The 16,414-nt window shown below is 44.1% G+C and overlaps 1 protein-coding gene and 1 long non-coding RNA gene across 6 annotated transcripts; both read right to left on the bottom strand.

Annotated features, from left to right (window-relative positions):
* Positions 1-2,151: 2,151 nt before the first annotated feature.
* LOC123069124 (uncharacterized) lies at positions 2,152-7,392 on the bottom strand. Of its 5 annotated transcripts, none has more exons than XR_006432274.1 (6): positions 6,444-7,392; positions 5,429-5,629; positions 4,740-4,944; positions 3,816-4,244; positions 3,544-3,671; positions 2,152-3,451 (listed from the first exon to the last, which is right to left on the bottom strand). It is a non-coding gene; the product is annotated as an uncharacterized lncRNA (long non-coding RNA). The 5 variants fall into 5 exon arrangements; XR_006432275.1 differs by having other exon boundaries at positions 4,819-4,944; XR_006432272.1 differs by lacking the exon at positions 4,740-4,944 and having other exon boundaries at positions 2,219-2,652; positions 3,326-3,451.
* A 6,107-nt stretch (positions 7,393-13,499) lies between these two features.
* Positions 13,500-14,702, bottom strand: LOC123065093 (xyloglucan endotransglucosylase/hydrolase protein 2). Its single transcript, XM_044488459.1, has 4 exons — positions 14,473-14,702; positions 14,262-14,362; positions 13,971-14,170; positions 13,500-13,884 (listed from the first exon to the last, which is right to left on the bottom strand). The coding sequence occupies exons 1-4, from the start codon at positions 14,648-14,650 to the stop codon at positions 13,500-13,502; spliced, it is 864 nt and encodes a 287-aa protein (XP_044344394.1). The 5' UTR covers positions 14,651-14,702.
* Positions 14,703-16,414: the final 1,712 nt, after the last annotated feature.

Genomic DNA, 16,414 nt, shown 5'->3' with positions numbered 1-16,414 from the left:
TATCGACATGCAATTGGAGACCCTCCACACACACACACACATCCCCTAGTTGCGAGTTGGTGGTCAACTTGCAACTGGGGGGTCACAAATAAAACACACACACACACACACACGCATACACTCTAGTTGCAAGTCGGTTATCGACATGCAATTGGGGACCCTCGACACACATACACACATCCCCTAGTTGCGAGTTGATGGTGAATTTATAACTGGGGGGCCACAAATAAAACACACATACAGACACACACACACCCTAGTTGTGAGTCGATACTTGACATGCAACAGGGGACCCATTGACTATACGAAGCCTAGACATCCCTTTTTTGACGATGTTTAAGCTTGTAGCAACCCTATCTGGCATTGTATGTATCCACAAAAAAATGAGTAAAAAAGGTATCTATTTTTAAAAAATGTCCCATGTGTTGTACGCAAAAAAGAATATTCAAAAATCAAAACAAAAAATGGCCCAAAAACGAAAACTAACGACCAGCAACAGACGCGGCCAAAGAAAAACAGCCCGCAACAGGCCAGCGCTGCGAGCGAGCGATGCCGGATATCGATCGCTGTGCTGCGAGCTAGCGATGCCAGATGCGATCGTTGTACCTGCGTTGAAGAAAAAAACAGTTAAATGTGACATCCTTAAAAAACATCTAGATGTGAATTAGTCAGTCTGATATTATATCACGTCTTCCATATATTTGTTTCGAAACATGCTTGTGCTTAGGCTAGTGTAGATGGTAATCTCTACGAACCTTTTGCGCAGATACTATTGAAGTCGCTCACATACACGAGCATATCTTTACCCATATGAATGCATGTACACCCTATCTCTATGAGCACCTCTGAAAGATTGAGCCGGCACATCATTTTGAGATTGACAAAGTCGCCAGAAACGCCTTCATAGTCGACATGAACGTCTCCTCCCACTGAACGTACATTATCAGAAGGGCCTGAAATAAATTTAGAAAAATGCAAGCACCAATGTCAAATCAGGGACTTGAACTCTATGGCGACTATGGCGACTACTACATCTTCGACATTGACCAGATCCAGAGTCTGACGTCGTCGACAACGAGAAAAGCCACAATGATGCGATGACCCTTTTGCTGCACACGCTGGCGTGATCTGTGCAGGCTTGTCCTTCCTCACTCGAGGTCTGGAGCTCGGGTACTCGGTCCAGCTAACAGGTGTCCAAGGGCTTGACCCCATGCAGAACCCTGCCATCTGGCCGGCCTTCAACCTCACCGTCCACGTCAACAATAAGCAGCACATGCGACCACTACTAGAAAAATGCTTACCAGTAGCGCGGGTTTTTTTGATACCAGTAGCGTTGGCAGACGCGCTACTGCTAGAATGCTACAGCTATTTTTTAGCAGTAGCGCTTGTTTATCTCAGCGCTACTGGTAACTGAAGATAGCAGTAGCGCTTTTTTGTAACCCGCGCTACTACTATCCTAAGAACTAGTAGCATGCACTTTTCTCCCACGCTACTAGCAGATAATTAGGACTAGTAGCGTACACCTTTTCCCCCACACTACTACTAGCTAATTAGGAATTAAAAATAATAATTAGATGCAGTACAGTAATGTATATATTTACTTAAAGATATGGTCTTGTACAAATCTTTAGAACCCTTTTGTTGTTTTTATTATACTAGTAAAAATGCCCGTGCGTTGCAGCGGGAGAAAAAACACACACCTCTAATTCAATGAAAAAAACTCACACCATCAATCCAAGAAGTACGGCTCAAAACCCCCACTTGTCAATTCCAAGTTCCTCGCAAAAAAAAGACCATCACACGAGACACATGTCATTGGAAGGAAATGTTTGAAACTGAAAAATCTATTCTCCTTGAGCTGGATGTGAGGGCCGCCCTTCACAAGCTACACCATGCACCTGGTACGCATCGCATTGCAACCGCAGTGAGAAACCGTTATCAACACAAGCGGGGTGTTGTCAGCTCGCGTCATTGGGATATGAATGCTCCAGCATTGACGGAGTAGAGTCCGTCTACTGCTCACACTCAGCAACATTTACACCAGCTCTAGCTAAAAGATGAGCACACATATTTGCTACTCTGCATCAAACGAACTCCACCTGAATATTACTCGCACAGATCTCCTTAATTTCCTCAATAAAAGGGATTACATGATATCTCTCAAGCCCATCACACTGATATTTTTTTACTACCTCCGCATAGTCAAGCTCAGTAATCATGTTCAAAAAAGTGGCCATGAGAAGTAACAAATTTGTTCCAGCTCCCTACATGCCTCTTTGACATAAATACAGTCCCAAAAACAGTGATAAAAGATTCTCCTGAAGCAATACAAACAGCCTACCAGATCTTTACTCTTTCGCCTCTTAAGCTCATCTCCAACAGCAATACTCCAAAGAAAAATAAACCAAAAATAGATTTGTACACACACCGTGGTAGCATCATATCCATCCACACACACATAACGCTAACATCAGACCCAAACATGAGAGCGAGAGGAGATGAGACAGCAAGGCCAGCACACGAGAGCGGCGTCGCTGCCGCCAGAGGGTTGCGGTCGCCAGCAGGAGCAGAAGGGCAGGGGTGCTGCTGTGGCCTCAAGGCGAGGCAGATGCAGATGGGTACGTCGTGGGCTCATGGCAGACCACAAACAATCTGTCAAGAAAGATAGTATTGAAATTTTGCAAGCCAATAAACATTTTTTCAGTGTCTCACACAAAAAGAAATCACATTTTTTGAATTGTTTTTCCATTTTTTATTTATTTTACTGTTCACCCGAGCTCACATGACCTCGGGTGTAGAACAACACTTTCGATATAATGCCCACATCTTAATATACTTCATTGATAAAACTACAATAAATCAGTCTAATTGAAAATATAAATTATGCACATGAATTAGTCCAAACAGTCACAAAAACAAATTTTAACAGATGAATTTTTTTAGTTCTCATGTACCCATAAGAAGTGGCTAAGGTTAATGAAGTCCTTGTGGTGTTAGTCTGTTATTTGCACTGACAAAGAGCCTGATCGTCGTGATGGTGGTGATGATCTACTCCTGAAATCTGGAAACAAGATGGAATTGAAGACAGAGTTGTGGCCAGCTTTTGTATGTTCAGGTACTGCTTTATATCCCTACAATTTCAGTTCGCCTACTATGATCGTAATGGTTGTTTTCAGCTTTTATGCACATTATATATTTTATTTTATGCACTAAGGGATGCAATAAGGGAAAAAATTGCAGTCCCGGGCCAAAACTAAACAACAAGATGACAGTTTTGCTCGTGTGAGGCCTTGTTGTAAAGAAAATACTACAGGGTAAGCTGAACCTGCAGTAGTTCAGTAGGGCTTCCCTGATATTGCAGCCGTCGAGCTCGCCTTCAAAATCATCCACCCTGAACGATTTGCCGATGTACGCCGTCGGTTTCGCCAGCATCTAAATACCACAGTGGTACCTGGCGACATCCCAACCACAGCTCTCGAGTGTCTGTTCATCGCACGAAACCAGAGAAAGACAACAAAAAGGATAGGTATGTCAGGGACTAACCTTCGTCAGTTTGTTGGCGTGATGAGATTAGAGAAATGTTGATCCCTCTTGTTCTTCAGAACCAACAGCTTCCTATAAGTGCATTTCAAAGTGCCATGTGGTCGGCTTGGGCTTGTGAAAATATCCTCCTTTTCGAAGAAAAAAAAGTACTTGTGAAATATGTCGACTTGGGCTTGTGAAAATATCATCCTTTTTGAAGAAAAAAAATTACTTGTGAAATATGTTCGACCAAGGAAAGGTCATATAAGCAAATGCTATAATAAAAAAATTACCCGTTCCGCAAAATCCAGCCATCTCTGTTGTGGAACTCCAGACCAGAGAAGGTGTCTATCACTACCCAAGCTCCATGCTCAGCACAAACAGAAAGCATATCTTTTATCTCGCCCTCACCATACAGGAAAAAACAAAAGGGTTAACTGTAGGGCCAGAAATATCCAATCGCTGATATGCATTATCCAGATCTGCTGGTAGGGCGCTCGGCTCAATCTTGAAGCCTGAACCTACATTTGCTCGAATCGTCAATGTCTTCGCATTCTTGGTGCCCATGGGGAATAGAAGGTGCCTTGTTCCGGCATAAGGCAAAGGACAAGCTTGTTCAAAATACTTCAGCACAACATTGGAGCTTGTCAGGTAAGACCACTCTAGTTGCTCTGAAATATCTAGGAACAATCGGGAACCCATCTTCGGTTGTACTGGGCATCCTGTAATGGCAACACTCATTTAGTTCAACACCAGTCAATGAAAAAAATTAAGGAGCAGCATAAAAAATCAACCAAAATGTTACAAAATGATTTAAAAACATAAGGCCCAAATCAGGAATGGTCATTGTGAATTGGCTCAGAGAATGTGAACCATATAACCAGCAAAGTGCTATATATAACAGTATAACCGAAGATTATCACAAAATTCATTAACTGTCAACCTCTACCGGCACAGTTGTGCCCATTCAAAATATCATCAAATTTGACTGTTACATAATATTTCAGCAGCACTACATGAAAGTTGAAAGAATCATGAGCCGAGGCCCGAGCAAGTTAGGTGCGAGCTTTAGTGTTGAAGTATCTTTGTGCATAGTACTATGATACATTACACGGAGGTGAAAATTAAATTTAACAAACACGGTGATCACTAAGCTGCCATTGTCAGCAAAGTTAACAATAGCATGCATGGACACCATGCTTAAATGGAAACCTTACTTGATGAGGACCTGAAGTGCTACATTCTTCATGCTATTAAGACATTGGAGGAATTAGGAATATATACTACATTATACACCTGTCAATATCTGTCGGCATATAATTATACCACATCCAAGAAAACGAGCCTGCTATCGAGCAAAAGGAACCGGTAACAAATGATGGAAGCGTGCTTGTTTCAGCACTACAGCTGGTATTGTTGGCCCTGAACCAAGTTCATATAAATACCCCTTAGCATAGAAATTACGATGTATATGTGCGAACACAAATACATATAATTAGGCTACTTCTGGATAATTATTGTTTCCGCATAGAAATTGAGAAATTGAGATTTGTTTAGAAATCAAAATACGTGCAAACCCCCAGCAGTGAAATAACACGACATACTGAGACATACCTTAATCATCATTTAAAATGCATGCCAATGAATATCTTTTAAAATTTCAGAAATATATGATAGACTTGTAACAATAGTTCATGTTGCTCTTTGCCAATGGAAACAACTTAAATTTCTTCAGATTATCTCAAGAGAAAGATAAACTTAAACAAAAAAACATGATTTGCAACATTAGGGACTATTGGGATTATCTGATATAGCCAATGATAGAAAAACATTTGGCTTCAGATATTCAGGCGAGCAATCGAAAACAAATACAGACAACTATATTGAGCATGAATGGTATACTCACCATAGGAATGTCCAGTCTTTCTGCCTTAGAGGAGAAACATGAATGCATACATCATTTGGCTTCAGATATTTAGTTGAGCAATCAAAAACAAACACGGACAACTTTATTGACCATAAATGGTAGTCAACATAGGAATGTCCAGTCTGGTGCCTTAGGAATTAGAAGAACCTCCTTCGCCTCCACCTGAGACGCCTTTGGCACCTGCACGCGCACAAACAACAGAGACATCAAAACCAATCATCCTACACTTCAAGAGCATGCTAAAATTCAGAATCAGCATGCTGCGCACGGGCTCGCCAGGAATCCAGTGGACTTAACAAAAGAATGGAAACTGAACCAAGTGTGCGCACGCTTAGATTTATATTGGATTCTAAATTATGTGTCATTTTTCATGTTTGCATTTCAGTGCAACGCTTACAATCAAGATACTTCTACTATTCAGCATGATTTCACATGAATCTTTGTGACAGTTGTGTTTGACTTGTATCGAAACATCCGATGGCTGAAACATTGAGTAAGGAAGAGTGATGAAAATTCGAAAAGCAGAGACAATTACGCCCCATGACCAAAAGAATAACAAATTCTTCAAGAAGGTTCAACCAGATCGAAACTGGAATAATCAACAGAGGAATTGAAACTGAAACCAAGGTGCTTATCAACTAAGCAGAACCAAGAATATCTTCCAATCAACAAGATTCAGGAAACTGAGGCAGACATGAGCAATTTTGAGGACCTGAAACAACATGCACTTTACAAGAAAAAATGGACTGGTCTCTCATGTCTGATATTATAGTATAGATTGATTGACGCTCTTGCCTAACATGCTGAATTCTACACATGAAAAAGCATCACCTCGAGGGTCAATTCTAGACATGAAAATTAACGTAATGTATTGGATTTGGAGGATGATTGACGCTCAGGTCTGGTGTGCATACATCGCTGAATCAAATGTTGGACTTGGCCGGTGTCTACTCGGCTCAAGGCGCTTGTTAACAGCGGTCAAGTGGAAGCATACCTCTGGTGCAGACGCCGTAGGCGACATTGGAGTGCTCGACGGATGTTTGTGTACCTCCGGCGAACTCAGAGCTTCTTCCTCCTGCGAACGTGAGACAGGTGATGCCCCTGACATGGACTTAAATCGGTGCGTGTCCCATGCCTTTCTGTAGTTGCAGTGTCCCGCGTTATGTGTCTTGAAACAGAGAAGGCAAGTTCAGAAGCAGAGAAGAGTCAGAAAAGCGGGACTATCGTATCTGAAACGGATGAGAATTTTGTTTGCAATCAATTAGGTGATGATATGAAGACTACTGTACCCACTCAACAATTGGAAAAGCAGGCCATGGATCTTCAGAAAGAAGAGCAAAATAAGCTAGTTGAGGACCAGTGTCAGGAAGATGCAGCAGAAACACTGAAGAAATAGAAGAAGAGGCCATGGATCCTCATAACGTGTTAACAGGGGTCAAAGCTGTTTGCCCAGGAGCTGCTGAATAGGTTCGCCGGTTACGTGCTGAAAGACGTGGCTGAGATGGCTGCCGATTCAGTTCAGTGACATTGGCAGCGAGGCGAGCCTCCTGCTCTCGTCGAGCTGCTCGGCAAGGACGCCGTCCTCAGTGAGCTCGAGGGCGAGGACCGCCGCGCCACCTCCAGCGCCCGCGGCGAACGCGCGCTTTAGGAGAAGGTGGAGGACGAAGGCGGCGCTGGACCCGTGGCCGCCGGCGGCGACGCCGGTTGTCGCACGGAGAGGCGAGGTCGAGGAGGAGGCCCGGGTTGTGGAGGACGGCTGCGCGGCCTGGCTGGGGCCTCCGAGTGGCGCGCGGAGAGGCGCGACGGGCGCTGCTGGTGGTCGCCGGCGACGGCGGATGGCGAGCGGCTGCCGGAGCGGTGCAAGGAGGCGCGAGGCGTGGGAGGGAGGGGAGTCGGGGACGGAGCGAGCGGGTAGGAACGATCGTGGGGATTTTTTGGTTGGGGCGAAGCAGTACCGAGAGGAACGATCGTAGTTATTTCCTTTTTTTGACGGGAGATCGATCGTGGGTGGGATTAGTGGGTTGCTCTGTCTGTGTAAGTTTGTTTGATGTCAAACATTAGGAAGATCTTGATCGTTAGATTTTAGGATTAGACGGATAAAATGAATCGGTTCTCCGTCCTCTCTTTCTTTTATAGTGGTAGTAGATTATCATTAATATTAAAAATTAATTAAATTAAATCTTTTTAACTCTTCTGTTATTATTGTTTGTGAAACGTTACCTTGCAGCCAGCGGATGACTCACGCGTATCCATCGCCTCTGTGGCTGTCCAATTTGACTCAACCATACGGCACGTAGAGCCAGGGCCGGCCCTGATATTTTGGGGGCCCGGGGCAAGACAACACAGAGGGGCCCTAAATCCACATAAACATATGCGTATTTTTTTTCTATTTTAACTGCATTGTAGTGTCTTGTCTTCTTGACTATTAAAAAAGCTGGGGTCGCAAACATTCACAGTTTTAGTTGATCGATCTTGTCAATGTACACTTACATATATTTCTATAGGTGAATTGGTAACACTTTCATGCCTACTCAAATTTTATCTTCCTAAAGTTTTCACTAGTTGTTCTTGAAGAAGAACTAAAGTTAAGTCCTGGGAATTCCTAGCAGTAGAAATACTGTTTTTTTTTTGCGGGGAATCAGTAGAATACTTTTATCTGTTCTAAAAATGCCAACAACTAATGTGGGACTCAATCAACTCATATGCACTTTTTTCCTCATTATCAGATGGATTCTTTCTTGATAGCATCTTGTTAAATAAATAGCAATCTTGCTAATCAGCACACAACATATGATACAAGAAATTAAGAGCACTGCTAATTGAAAAGTAGTGCTATGAAAGGCATGGAACAAGGTACCTGGATGCTAGAAACCTCAAAAAAGCAAGATTTTGCTGCTGCATACGAGAGTCACGAACAAAAGTCCAAGTTTCTCTTTTCTAATCCCAATCAATACATTAAATCGGAGTGTGAGAAAGAGATATGTACGAGGATGATCTTGAGAAACGAATGAATGATCGAACAAGACATAGAAAGAGAAGGAAAGGGAAACTATGTGTTGAAGAGAAATTGATGGGAATCTGGACACCGCTTTACTTTGTTCCACTAATGGCGCCCGACAGCTGAAAATCACGATTAGACGAGCGGGTGGGGCGCTATCATCCATGGCATGGCCGATTTGTTGCCAATTGGGGAAGAGAGGTAAAAGCCGAAAAGACTGCATGGCATGCGAGCCGATGATTGATTGATCAGTTAATTTTTCTTTCCTTTTGGAGAATCAATCGACAGGCTAAACATCACAAACGTATATAGGAAACCAATCAATTGGGGGCCCCTTCCTAATCGGGGGCCCGGGGCGGCCGCCCCCCCTGCCCCCCCCTCAGGGCCGGCCCTGCGTAGAGCTATGCGAGACGGGCCAACAAGTTTGCAACATTGGGCATGTTGCAAACACAAATTTGTATACACACTATGTTACAAACATACGAAGCCCCCAACAAGTAGCGAGCGAGATTATTTTTTTGCATTGAATTTTTTCTGCAACATCTTCCTTGTTGCAAAAATCCTTTCGCGACATCATCTATGTTGCAAAAAGTTGAATGATGACTTTTTTTGAAACAACCTTTGTTGCAAATATTTTTCCGCAACATGACATTTGTTGCAAAAATAACCCTTAAAAAATAATGTGTCACGCTAAAAAATGCTTCGGATGGTTTTGCAACAAAGGCGTCGTTGCAGACTGAACACGCAACAACCAGCTTGTTGCAATTCACGACACACACATTTGGGATATCTGATGGCTATTTTTGCGTCAATCTGATGGCCCTAAAGGCGGACGATATTTTTTTTATCCGCCGGCGGACACGTAGTGTTGCCCTTATTGTTTTGCCGCATATTTTTTTAAAATGTTGTCACATTCGTCATAACTAGAAGGGTTGGGCGCATTTTGTTACATCGTTGGTGTTCTTGGATTCCTAAAAAAAATCACTCTGTTTAAAAATATATGGTGTATTACTTTTTTTAGAAGTCAAACCTATTTAAGTTTGATCAAATTTGTAGAGAAATATGTCAAAATCCATAATATCAAATCAGCTCATGAAATGAATTCCATACTTGTTCTGTTTAATATTATGGATATCGACATTTTTTCTCTGAACTTGGTCAAAATTAATGAAATTTAATTTTTCACAAAACTAATACCCCTTATATTTTGAAATCGATGAAATATTTAGTTTGGCGGGTAAGGGAGAAGATAGTGTGTTTTACTTTTTAATAATGCGTGATTTAGTGAGCCTTTTGTGGTGTGATTTTCTGTTATCCGCTAACCAACCTATATTTATGTGGGAAAATTTCTTTGTCCGTGGTTTCATGTACTACTATATTTGTGCTACAATATCACATGATGGCACTTTTTTTAAATGGTGGGAGGGGTGTGCGGTATTGATATATTTTTATAGACCGGTTGCTGCAGATTGATTTGAAAGATTGTTGGGCCGGTCAAAATCGTAAATCAAATCCAGAATTGAATACCTCAATTGAATGAAAAAGTTTCAAAATGAGGGAACATAATGAATTAAAAGAATCGAATGGGAGAGCTTTCAAATGTGTTGACTCGGTCAAAACCGTTTGACCTAATTCTAAATTGAATATCTCGACTAATTGTGAGGCCTTAAAAAATAGAAATCATAGTGTATAGTATAAAACAACTGAGTGAGAGAGCTTTGAAAAATTGTTGATCCGGTCAAAATCAGGTGATCCAATTTTAATTGAAGACCTCAATTGAATGTGGGCTCTTTAAAACTAGGGAGCTTAGTGTTATAGAGAATATATTACCTTTGTATGAATTTGCAACATAGTTAATTACTCCTATTTTTTTGGGAACACTTATCTTCGCTACTTATCTTAAAATGATAGGGCCTTTCAATGGAAATTACCATATCAATCTTGGCTTGAAATATCTCAAATGAAAAAACAACATTGTTCCCTTTATTATCTCCATTCGGTAAAAGTAGTTGGAAACTCAGGGACGGTATAATATACTACTCACTTCGTACACGTTTATTAGGTCAGCAGGCCATTTGAGCGAGACTAAGGGACCATGATCAATAAGCGAGCTTGATTTATTTGCCGTAATATTTCACCGGATCCTTTGATTTAAATGTCGATTGGATTTTATCCCCATGTGGTTAGAGAGAAAATGGTATCTCCAGCCCATCAGAGTTTATGATTTCCGGCGATGCACTTTTAATGGGAGGAGATGTTCTCATCCACGATGAGACGTCTACACTGACTTCGTAAATATCAAGATGACATGCCGCCTCAGTTGACGTCGTCACCGTCGCCGCCACTTGGGTCATCTTCTCCAGGCAAGTCTTGGGGAAGTAGGCCTTGCCAAGGGGTGTAACGGCGTGTTAGGCGTCAACCTCCCATTGAGTCACACCCATCTCGTGCAGCCGGTGGCGGCTGACGACGCGCGCGGTGTGGTTGAAGCGCAAGGGCGTGGCTGTCGTCTGTATAGTCCGATCGCAGAGTGTGGAAGCTGGATACCCCGATGCTGGCAAAAATGCTAGACATACAAAGACTTACACGCTTTTACACGCTCCTTTCATCTAACAACCAATCACAAACCTCTTCCCCCTAATTTTCAGGGGGGTGGGCCGCCCCGCTCACCAATTGACCAATCAAAGCTAACCATCCTGTGAAAGCCTGTAAATCGTTTGTACGTGTAGCATTGCCGCGATGCTGGTGATCTCCACTTGGTGGAACCTGTCGTCTGTATAGTCCGATCACAGAAGCACACGGAGATATTGTCGGTCCAGGATCCAATTTGAACCTCTCAGGTCCTCTTATACGCCACGCCGCAGACCCTATCTTGGCCTTGAGATCTGCGAGAGTTTATCATGACAGTACGCATGGCAGAACCAGGCAACTACGGCGGCTACTACGTCCTCGCCTTGAGATGCACGCGCGCTATGCGGCTCACTAAAAACCGTTTCCCTCCACCACCCGATGCCGTGTTGGCCGCTCCGTCGTCGTCGTGGTCGTAGCCGCCTCCACCATGTTGTTGCCGCCACGCCGCCCACTGTGCCACAGTGAGCATGAGCTGCTCGCCTGCCCATTCCCAGACGGCCTGCGCGCGCTGCCGCGTCCGCTCCTCGAAGCCCTTCAGCCGGCCGAGCGCCTCCTCGAACAACATTTCATCGACGTTGCAAAAATGCTCAATGCCGGCCACCTCGGCGTACAGCCGGTTCGGTACGGTGTCGAGGAGTTTCTTGACCATCGCCGCTTCGTCGAGCATTGCCCCGAGGCTGGCATACCTCGCCGCCATGCTGTTGACCTTGTCGGCATACGCATCCAGCTCATCGTCGTCATCCATCCTTAGGCAATCGAACTCGCTGCGCCGCGTCGCCAGCCGTGCAGCCTTCACCCGATCGGCGCCGACGAAATGCACTTTGAGGTAGTCCCATACCTTCTTCGTCGTGGGCTTCGTCGCCACCTGCATCAAAACCTCCTCCGACAGCGTGCCCAACAGCATCGCTCGCGCCGTCTTGCTCTTGCAGGCGTCGATCGTCGCGCCCTCCGCTGGCGCAACCACGACCCACAGCCCTTGGGCATCAAGGATTGCCACCACCTTGATCGCCCAGGAGATGTAGTTCGTCGGAGTCAGCGGCGGGATCGGCAACGACAACGCGCCACCATCACCGCCGTACGGAACGAGAGACATGGCCGCCAGCGATCACCCCCGCAAAGTGGCTCTGATGCCAATTATTGGCGCAGCTCGATGCACGGACTGACGGTGATCATCGAAGACACGATGGAACAGAGAGAGGACGAACACAGAAAATTTTCTAGCACACAAACACCTTGCCGCATGTACGGCCTTTTGGTTTTTCTGCCCGAGCTCGAACTCGAACCCCACAGCTCAATACACCGGCGGGAGTGGGGCTTTATACTCACGTGCACAGACACGCCAGCCCGCGCCCATACGCACCCCCACTCACACGATCTCCATGCCCCGCACTCCGCGGCTCGCGCGCTCGGCGCGCTACGCGGCTCACTCCAACGCCCGACGCGGTCTCCTCGCCCCGTATTTCGCCAACTAAAAACCCACACACGCGCTGACACACACACGCACCCGTGTCCGACCCAGACCGCACCAGGCGCACACTCACGCCGGTCGCCACATTGCCGGCCACGGCTTATTGCTGACACACGTCAACAACAAGCGGCACATACGACGAGTCTGCAAGGGGGAGAGCAATGTGGTCGTGTACTAGTACAATACAACGAAGCCAGCGACGGAGTTAAGGAGACGAGCATCGGATGGGGGCAAGCTGCCTGCTTTCTGCGTGGAGAGGCGGTCGGAGAGGGACCTTGACGTGTCCTTGTCTAATCATCAGGGCGTGTTCATCTCTCAGAGGCTGCGGGAGAAGATGGAGTCTCTCACCGGCAAAGCCAACAAATGGAAATAAGCGTTGAGATCGAGCCAGCCCGTCCAGAGGAGTCCTCTGGGCCATGTCTCACCTTGTGTAAGGGCAAGTTCGGCCAGTCCCTCGCAGCAGCCATAGCGATGCCATGCTCCCCACTAAGCGCGACGGAGAGAATGCGTTACTACGAGCATCATCAATGGCGCACTCCCTATCACCAAAGATATCCCCCATTCCTTGTTTATTTTGTCAGTCGGGCTTCATCTTTCTTATCATCGAATCGTTAACTAGTTTTGGTGCGATGATGATGGGCCATGGCTAAGTATTTCTTCCCCTCACACTGTATGTAATTAATTACTCCTAAGTATAAGTGGGTATGATGTGAACCCTTATGTATACAGTAATTTGGATCACAAAATTTGTTTAATTCTTTCATAGAAATCGAGTCTTTTTAGCAATAATGAAGAACTGATAGTATATTCCTTTTATCTAATATCTAGAAGCTTGTACAGTTTGGGAAAAGGAATTTTGTAGAGAAAAGAAGAATCTACTTCGACCGCTACATATTACTAGAATCGGTTGAAGTAGATTCTTGATCGGCGAGCATCTAGATATTAGAGAAAGCTAGTTAGTTGTAAATACACTCTCCCGGTAGATGGAGGTTGGACCTTCCCTTGTCGTCACAATAGTTGTAGGTCATGTACTTGCTCTTGACGTTTTTGTACGCTTCCTTCTGCACGGGCGTTAGGTCACTGAACTTGTTCCACCACAGGTTCGGTGAGCCACATGGTGCACCTCCGGTGGCCGGGCAGGCGTCCACATTGAACCTCTGGAATGCAGAGGTAAACGGCGCACGGTTCCAGTCGACCCTGATCTTGCCGTTGTCTGTCGCCCAGGAAGAGCCATCCCAGATGCTCGCCCGGATTTTCATCGGCCTCGATGGGAACTGGTAGCCCGGCTTGCGGCCTGGTAGGTTCTTCAGCACCCGTATGGGCATTTCGTCGACGAGCATCCTGTGATCGAGGTGCACGTGATATATTATGTCCATTGATCTTCTGAGCAGATGGGAAAGGGATCAGGGGATAGATGATGTACTCACACGAGCTGGTGCTGGTTCCAGAGTATCTTGTAGTCATGGACAGCTGCTGATGGATCGAACCAGAGGTAGAACTTCTGCTCCCTGTAGCCCTGGCCGTTTAGGAAGATGTTGGTCTGGAGAGCCACTGGCTTGCCATCGACGTTGCCCAAGAACTCAAAATCCACCTCGTCGTGGTCACCGTACTCGGGTTGCGTCGTGAGCTAGATGTACGTACAAGAATGTATATCTGACTTCTGCTTTTCATCAAATCAAACGAAATGGTTGGAACATACAAGATGTGTCAACACTCACATAGAAGGCCGTTACAACGCCGGCAGTATACCCGGCGGGTATCTTGATCCTCATGTGGAACAACCCTGAGCCATACATCATCTTGGAGCTAAATCCCGCCCCTGCATCAGCCGAAAGGAAAATAAAAAACTATTAATATTATTCAATTCGGGTCAATTTAGCAAAAAGTGTGTAAAGAAGCATATATGGTGCAAAAATTGATGATATGTACCGGAGTTTCTATCCATGATGAGGGAAACCTGGGTCCCATGATTGGCTAGGTGATAACCATCAGCACCCCATACCGGCACGAAGTTCTCATTGAACACCGTCGCTGGCGCTCCAAGGCTAAGTCCAGCAAAGAGGAGGAGGACGAGGAGGAGTGCCCATGGCTTCAAACTAGAAGTCATTGCTAGCTGGATTGGTTAAGAGATCTATATGTGCTTGCTGCCTAACCAAATTCTGAACTCACTCTGACACCGCTTCAACATATTAGACCACATTCTTAAATAGCCTAGGGCCATTGAAAATTTAATTAACAAAAAATAGCATTAAATAAATATTATCTTAAAATGCAAATTATTGAACATTAGAACCATTTAATTGTGATTCATTAGAAAGTAATGTATATATTTACTAAAATATATGTTCTTGTACAAATCTTTAGAAATCTTTTGTTATTTTTAATATATTATCATTAATATTAAAAATTAATTAATTAAATCTTTATAACTCTTCTATTATTTATAGTTTTGCCGCCTATTATTTTCAGTTTTGTCACATCCATGTGAATTGCTCTTGTATGAGGTTGGAACCGAAATTATTCCCAAAAAATTGGGCAACACTTGACTTTGCTACTTATCTTAAAATGATGGTGCATTTCAATGAAAATTAGCATTTCAGTCTTAGCTTGAAATACCTCAAACTGGAAGAATTCATTCTCCTCCCTTTCCGATAATACCTATCATCTCCATTCAAAAAAGTAGTTAGAAATATACTACACCCTCCGTATACATTTATTAGGTCAGCGGGCTATTTCAGCGAGGCCAAGGGACCATGATTAATAAGTGCAAGAGATTTATTTTCCATAAAAAAAATTGACTATGAATTTGCCATAATATTTCACCAGATCTCTCGATATTAATGCCGATTTGATTTTATCCCCATATAATTAAGTTAGTTCATCTCCCGATTTAAATGATGATCCCATCTCCCGCTGCACGTCGAATTACATCTTTGAATTTAATTACATCAAGACAAGAACGGAAAAGGGAGGGTGATTGAGAAAAGTGTGAACACACATCTATGCTGCCACTCGCCTTCTCAAATATAATTATCTACTTTCAACCAACTGTACTACTTTGGAAAATCTCCACAACTTGCAAGATCATTTTTGAATGTTTTCAAACTTGTTCGTGAACTTTGAACCCGCCCTTCGGTTCAAATCCTTATATAAAATTCAAATTTTCTTCAAAATCCAAATGAAGTCAGTTATGAAATTATAGCTCTAGTTCACTTATTCGCTGCCCATATTATCCTACAAATATAACAGAAGCCCATTAGTACCTTATATACATGCCAGGCGGTTCCGTGCAATCCTTCAGAATCTCTTCATCTTGTTCGGCTCTGGGCAGCCGGCCGGTGGACGGCTTCTGCGTATTGTGGCACGGCTCGGACATAGGGACGATTGAATCTCCTCTCCGGCAAGGCTCAGGGTGGTTAGCTCTTGAGACATGCTTTTCTCCATGCAGCCCGGTTCCTCTCGACCTTCACTTTGTGCAGTCTACTGATTGCAGTTGCTCCGCTGTTCTAGCTTGCCTAGAGTTCTCCAGCGGCTTGATCCTGTTTTCGCTGTGGAGGTGCCATGCTTGCCATTGCTCAACTTACCTCTGTAAGGTGTATGCACGCCGCCTATTATCTTTCAGTTTTTCTTCAAGCTTTCGCCTTTGTATCCGCACCACTATTGTATCCTAGCCAGTTTATGACATTATTAATTTGAAGTCGGGCTTTATGCCTTTTCTCTAAAATAAACTATACTTCTTTTGGAATTTGATCTTGAGACGTACAAATATACTCATAGGTTAATATTATTGCAATGTATGGAATGTACAAAATTAATGAAAAATAATAATAAAAATAACTTCTAATCTTCCAATTACCTTCCCCCATGAGTA

Source organism: Triticum aestivum, chromosome 3B (assembly GCF_018294505.1).
Source record: "Triticum aestivum cultivar Chinese Spring chromosome 3B, IWGSC CS RefSeq v2.1, whole genome shotgun sequence".
Lineage (NCBI taxonomy): Eukaryota > Viridiplantae > Streptophyta > Magnoliopsida > Poales > Poaceae > Triticum > Triticum aestivum.
This window is presented reverse-complemented; position numbering and strand designations above follow the sequence as displayed.

Coding starts and splice junctions, on each gene's coding strand:
- LOC123065093 (XM_044488459.1), bottom strand. CDS start 14,650: ATGACTTCTAGTTTGAAGCCATGGGCACTCCTCCTCGTCCTCCTCCTC. Junction 14,363..14,472: donor CATCATGGATAGAAACTCCG/GTACATATCATC, acceptor CGGCTGATGCAG/GGGCGGGATTTAGCTCCAAG. Junction 14,171..14,261: donor GCGTTGTAACGGCCTTCTAT/GTGAGTGTTGAC, acceptor ACGTACATCTAG/CTCACGACGCAACCCGAGTA.